Source organism: Arachis ipaensis, chromosome B3, assembly GCF_059453495.1.
Source record: "Arachis ipaensis isolate K30076 ecotype BB chromosome B3, ASM5945349v1, whole genome shotgun sequence".
NCBI lineage: Eukaryota > Viridiplantae > Streptophyta > Magnoliopsida > Fabales > Fabaceae > Arachis > Arachis ipaensis.
The window spans coordinates 48,442,097-48,449,490 of NC_142438.1; the positions used below are offsets into that span (position 1 = coordinate 48,442,097).

The 7,394-nt window shown below is 27.0% G+C and overlaps 1 protein-coding gene across 1 annotated transcript; it reads right to left on the reverse strand.

The window, feature by feature from the left end:
• Nucleotides 1-4,468: 4,468 nt before the first annotated feature.
• LOC107633124 (protein BIG GRAIN 1-like B) lies at nucleotides 4,469-6,161 on the reverse strand. The gene has a single exon (XM_016336759.3). It carries the CDS (start codon nucleotides 5,796-5,798, stop codon nucleotides 4,551-4,553), a length of 1,248 nt encoding a protein of 415 aa, XP_016192245.1. The 5' UTR covers nucleotides 5,799-6,161; the 3' UTR covers nucleotides 4,469-4,550.
• Nucleotides 6,162-7,394: the final 1,233 nt, after the last annotated feature.

The window sequence follows — 7,394 nt, forward strand, 5'->3', positions numbered from 1 at the left end:
GAAGGGAGAAGCAGCGACGACCCATGACAAGGAGCGGAGAAGCGGCGACAACGACCCACGGCGAGGAGCAAGGAAGCAGCAACATAGAGACAAAGAGGGCGACAGAGAGAGAGAAGGGAGAGAAGGGTTCAGCGATGACAATGATGTGGGGCTATGGGCTGCGGTGGCTATGGGTGGCTTTGGGTGGCTAGAGTTCTTTTTCTTTCAATTTCAAAACTTTCTTCAGTTTCAGAGAAGAGAGGCCGAGAGGGGTGGGAGTGGGTTGCGGGTCTTGGGTAGCAATTCAGGGTTTGTTTTTGTATATATAAACTATAAAACATTTCCATTTAAAGGGGGTTCCGAATCGGAAATCCTTTAAAAAAATCGGCCAGTTTCAATGGTTCCTCGGTTAACTGTCGGTTCGACCGGTTCTTTGACCGGTTTTTTGCCAAGCGATTTAAAAAACTAACCGGACTGACTTGGTGACCGATTCCCAGTTGAACCGGCCAGTCTAGTTGGGTTTTTAGAACTATGGTTTTTATGCACATTTATAATTATATTGTATACATAACATTCATAATAAGTTCATATACATAACCTCTATAATTACATACAACTAACATCTAAAAATTAAATTCATATTTATTAGATATTTCATCCATACACATATCATTTTTTAGTTATTGTATAAGTAACTATCAAGTTAACATAGATGTTTTTAAATTTTATCATAATTGAATTTTGAAAAAAATGTCAAATTCTTAAATTAATTTATTCAATTGATAAATTTACTCATAACATCCATAAATTCATATACATAATATCCATAATTTTATATTAATTAAGTCCATAATTTTATACATATGATGTTTATAATTAATAAATTTTTATAATTAATATTACCAAATTTTAAACTACGCGTCTTATTGTATTCTTCAAATTATCTTATATGTACACTAATAAATCATGATTTTAATTATTTTAATATTTTTTATTTAATATTTATATGTATGCTTATTTATTGATTTTAATATGACGAGTTAATAATTATTTTTAATTATTTTATTTTTTATTTTTTAATAGTCTATATGTAAAATATGAGTTGTATAGTAGTTGTTAAAACTTTTTTAATTTAACCTCCATAATTTTTGCAAAAAATTATATTTTAATAGATAATAATATAATGAAGGGATGTTAGGGATTTAATTTGGGAGAAACTGAAATTGATTTTAAAAAAAATATTAATAACTCTAAGCACGTAAAAAAAGAATAGGTGATAAAAAGGGTAAAAGATAAAAAAAATATATATCATTTACTTATAAAAAAAGTAAAAATTTTTTACTTACTATTTCTATATTATAATTACTTTTTCACTATCTAGCATTATCGTTTATTACTTCAATTATCTTATCATTGAAACGATTACATTCTAAGTGAATAAAAGAGTTGTTGGGCAATTAATTACCATTTAACTTCCATTTCTTTATTTTATCTTTTCTTAGAAGAAAAATTAAACCTTCTTTTGTTGCTTTATATCCTGTTTTTATTGGCACGTAAGGCTCCAATCTCAGTGCTTCCAGCTTTTTCCGATCCACACTCATTATGCAACTACTCAATTCGTTACAAAATCAGTTTACTATTCCAAGCATGCTTATGCTAATGAAACCCTAATTCCAGCCTATTTCATACTTTGCAACAACAAATACATAATTTTTTTAATCTACATTTAAATCAGTGATTACTTCCATAAAAAACATCATCAAAAGATAATATTATAAATTGTTAGATAGTTAGAGATAGGGTATATCTAAAACAAGCACAACAATTATGTGTTTATTGGATGCGCCATATTTATATAAACCATTAGATTTGATTATATGAAAATCAAAAGTTAATATGAAAGAAGAGCATTGATGGACTCTAATAAATACAAAATATCTTAGTACATAAATAAATGCTTTAAATGGTAATACATTAATACTTCTTTAAAGGTTAACAGAATCTTTTATTCTTAAATAATTAAATATAAAATATATAAATACAAAAATATGAGTATTTTTTATTTAATAAGATTAATTATTATGCAAGAAATTTTTATGATATTAAAAAATTATATTAAAATAAAATTTTAAACTGTAACGTAAAAATATAAAATAATTAAAATTTTATTTTATATTACTTAACAAATAATTAGATTATTATATTCAAAATTTATTATCTAACTAATTTTATTAAAGATATTGTTATATAATATAATTTTTCATCAAAATATTTTAAAAATATAATTTATTTAAAATATTATATATAATACATGAAAATATTAACCTTTTTATTTTTTTATTTTTTTTAAAAACAGAATAAATAATATAATTCTAAAAATATGCCTATCATATTACATATTTACTTATATTAGTAAGATCTAAACTAATCAATTTTACGTAATTAAAAATATAAAACATATAAATACAAAAAAAATAAAAGTATTTTGAAAATATTATGACATTTACACTAATTTTTCATATATATATATATATTTGGTCGAGTTAGAGAATAAAAAATTTAACTAAAACAATAAAAAAATACTTGAAAATAATAAAAATAAAAAATGATCTTATTATAAATATATAATTTTAAATATTATATATATAAAATTTTAAATGTTAATTTTAATAAATAAAAAATATTTTTTTATTTATATGTTTTATATTTTTAATTAGGTAAGTTTGATTAGTTTAGGTCTTACTAATATAAGTAAATATATAATGTGATAGGCATGTATTTAGAATTATATTATTTTTATTCCGTTTTTCTAAAAAAAATTGAAAAAATAAAAAGGTTAATATTTTCAGGTATTATATATATAATATTTTAAATAAATTATATTTTTAAAATATTTTGATGAAAAATTATTTATTTTTTTCATTGATATTTATTTTATTTTTTTGTGCTTCCCAAGTTTTAATGTAGTTTTTAATATTTCTTGAAAATAGATTTTTGATCAAATTCAATTAGGCATAATAACTACTTTATTTCCATTTGTAAAACAAATGTAACCACTTATTATACTAATGTTATTTTGTAGTTTTTCTTCTAATTGCAAGAATACATTTTCTTTACAAAAGAGCTTTACACCGGAGATATTAAAAATATTAAAAACAATACTAAAACGGGAAATAAAATTGTATTTATATTTGTAACAACTAAATGTCTAAAAATTAAAAGAGTATAATATATATATTACACAACTAATTTGTTGATTTAAATATAGTTTAAAATAAATACAAATATATTAAAAAAGATTACTTTTCACGCACATATTATTTATATGTATATTTTTAATTATGTAAGTTTGATTAGTTTAGGTTTTACTAATATAAGTAAATATATAATGTGATAGGTATGTATTTAGAATTATATTATTTTTATTCTGTTTTTCTAAAAAAAATGAAAAAATGAAAAAAGGTTAATATTTTCATGTATTATATATTATATTTTAAATAAATTATACTTTTAAAATATTTTGATGAAAAATTATTTTATATAATAATATTTTTAACAAAATTAATTAATTAATAAATTTTTGAATATAATAATCTAATTATTTGTCAAGTAATATAAAATAAAATTTTAATTATTTTATATTTTTATGTTACAGTTTAAAATTTTATTTTAATATAATTTTTTAATATTATAAAAATTTATTCTATAATAACTAATCTTATTGAATAAAAAATACTCATATTTTTGTCTTTATATATTTTATATTTAATTATTTAAGAATAAAAGATTCTGTCGCCATTTAAAGTATTGCGTATTAAAGTATTGTCATTTAGTCACCAAAAAAAAAGTATTGTCATTTAAAGCATTTATTTATGTAGTAAGATATTCTGTATTTATTAGAGTCCATCAACGATCTTCTTTCATATTAGCCTTTGATTTTCATCTAATTAAATCTAATGGTCTATATAAATGTGGCGCATCCAATAAACATACAATTGTTGTGCTCGTTTTAGACATACCCATCGTTCTAACAATTAATATTTAATTGAACTATCTAATAATTTGTAATATCATATTCACATAAAAATAATTTTATGAAAGTAACCACTGTTTAAATGTTATTCAACAATAATCTTTTTTATTTATACTTTTGTTTATTGGTTATACTGTTCTTGTTGATTAATTAGGGTTATTAACCTAAATGTTTCTAAACACTTCTTAGCTAAATTTACTATATAATATAATAAAAATATTCATTATTTCTTCGTTGCAATTAAAATATATAAAATTATACATATAAATCCACTATATATATATATATATATATATATATATATATATATATATATATATATATATATATATATATAAAACACGAATAATTAACTTAAGAATTCAATTGGGTAGTCAATTTTTTTTGTCAACAACAATTAATATTTTTTAAGTTTTTATCTTAAATTATAAATTTTAAATCTTAAATCATCAACTCTAAATCATAAATTTTAGACCTTTCGAAAATAAATTAAAAAAAAGTGTACAACGAAATTTAAAGAAAAACTAACATGAACTAATTAAAAATTTTCCTGGGAACAAAGACCATTAGCAATGGCCTTGTTGGTTTCTAAATTTGTAGTCTCATAAACCGGAAGTTCTTCTTGGTACCTTCCTTCAGCTCCACAAATAATATGATCTAATTCGAACAGATCAGAACTTGAATAACTCAAAGCATCCTCATCCTCATCCTGGTCCACATCCTCATCTTCACAATTACCATAATACCCACTAATATACTCGAATTTACCATCATTACCTTCACGTGAAGAATGATTTTCTCTTGCTTCTATGCAAGAAATAGAACTTCTTGTAATCTTTCTAACATTCAATGGAAACAAGCTTGGATCTTTCTCACTATAAGCACTGTACCTCTGTTGTTGAGAATCATTCTCCCCAAGAATTAAGCTAACTGGGTAAAATCTCACAGATCTTTTGACTCCATTATTATTATTATTGTCGCTCTTCACGTTTGATGAAGATGATGATGAGGTTTTGCTGGTGCAAGACCTTCTTGAAAACGAAGCCGCCGCCATTGTTGTTGATGAAGAAGAAGAAGAAAAACATGGCGACTTGGATTTGTGTTGGAATGTTAAGTTTACATCATCAACTGCTCCAACGTAACACATCTTCTTGGCCTTCTTCACGCTTCCAGAGTTGAAGATTGAACACAGGAAGCTAGCTATTCGGCTTCCCGGAGAGATTGGTTGCTTAACTTTCCGGTTCAATTCGCCGTACATTTTCAATGCTCTTAGCTTGCTCCTTGCAAATCTATCACTATCACCATCGCCATCGCTATCACCAGCACGCTTTTCCTTCTTCTTCTGCTGCTTTTTCTGATTCTTCTTCTTCCTCTGCTGCTTTGACGATGATGAAAATGTTGCACCAACACCATAGCTACATTCTGAGGAGGCTGATGAGGTGACAGAGTTCGTGAAGATTTGATGAGAGAATTCATCATTTAGCATCACTGCGTGACGACAAAGATGATTATTCATCTTCTCCTTCTTGTTCTTGTTCTTGTTCTTGTTGTTGCCTCTACCACCCCCACCCCCAACCCCACCATGGTTATGTTTCATGGTGGTGGTTGGGTTGGTTTTTTCTTCATTCAAGTGATGATGATGATGACCCACTTGTTGATGATTGTCAAGGTCAGATTTTGATCCGTCAATTGAACGGTATATGGCATCTAAGAGGGTGGAAGAGAAAGAAGGGGTTCTTTTACTTTGTAGGTAGGTTAAGTTCTCCTCCTTCTCCATTATGTACATCTAGTCAAGTGTCAGTGCACACTACTACTACTACGATGTACTTTTTATAGGGGAACATTGAAGCAGAGAAACATGTTAGAGCAGAGAAAGAGGGAAATTTTGTGTGCATGTGTGAGATTTGGTGATAGGAGGAAAGAGGACACTGAGGTTTAGTTTAAGGGTGGTGAATAGCTGTAATGTTGGGACATCAAATGTCAAAAGCTGCAAGAGATATATAATAGGACACAAGTTGAGGATCATGTGAGAAACAGAGAAAGATTGTGTTTGTGTCTGTGATTTGAGGTTGTGAAAAAAAGAGGAACACTGGACCTGGAATAGAGAATTTTAAAAGTAGGCAATTTTTGTGGGATAAAATTGTGATATTTTATTTTAATTTTTCTTACTCAAGGCATGTATAGGTCTTTTTATTTTAAGCAATAGTGTACTGCAAAGAAAGTGTGTGGCTTTAGGTGAACATACATATACACATCTAATGGGAAATACGATGACTAGCTAAAGGTGCTCAACATCCAATCAATTCCATACAATTGTTGAATAGATCTCTAAACGAAAAAAATTGATGAAGTGATAAAGCGAGAGTTAATCACGGGTGAATTTAAAATTTTAATTATATATAAACTCCATTGATCCATCCATTATAACTCGGATATTGAAACGAATAATCATAAATGATGAAAGAAATAGTAACGAAATTTTATTCTCATAAATATCATAATCAAAATGGATGATGGTCATATTTCTCTCTACATTATAAAAACAACCTAAAGAGAAGGACAAGGTATATGCGAAATTCCAATTGATTGATTCATAAGAAAATATCTTATAAACTAACTTGAGTATCGAAGTACCTTTTGTAGGTATTCATAACACTTGTTATTCTTTGATGACCGATGTAGATCTCTTCCAGCTCAAAAATTGAGCATATCATCTGGAGGAAGACAAGCTATATGTGGCAATCTCCATAGCAGGACAAAAATAATTGGCGCCTATCATGGGTTGAAAAATTAAATTTTTCTTTGCGCTCTAATTCTTAAGACCATGTTTGATAATTAATCTCCTCCAAGACTATCCGAGCTTCTTCGTATGGTGACATAACTGCAACAAGTCAATCAACGTGTGGAGACATAAAATCAGCGAATGGCAAATTAGTTAGCCGAACTTACTAATGCTCGGATAACCAACAATGAAAATAATGAAGGTGATGAGGACGATAAAGAGGAGATAGAAAACTCTAATCTAACTCATGTTTCGGAAACACAATAGCAAGACAATACTCAACCTACAGCTTAGATGGACAGACAAAGCATTGCTGGTCCATTCACTACCGAAGTCATGAATTTTCAGCTTCCTCGACACTTTGCTTTACCTTTAACTTTGAAGCCATATGATGGACTTGGTCCAAAGAAACATATACAAAAATTTTGTTCCATAATGTTTGTTAATGGTGCTTCTAATCCTATTTTATGTCGTTATTTACCTACTTTTTTGGATACAGCTGTACTTGATTGGTTTTCTTCTTTACCAGCAAGTTCTATTTCTTGCTTTCAAGTTTTGGCCAAGCTTTATGTGGGTCAATTTGTGGCCTCCTCCATATAC

Coding starts and splice junctions, on each gene's coding strand:
- LOC107633124 (XM_016336759.3), bottom strand. CDS start 5,798: ATGTACATAATGGAGAAGGAGGAGAACTTAACCTACCTACAAAGTAAA.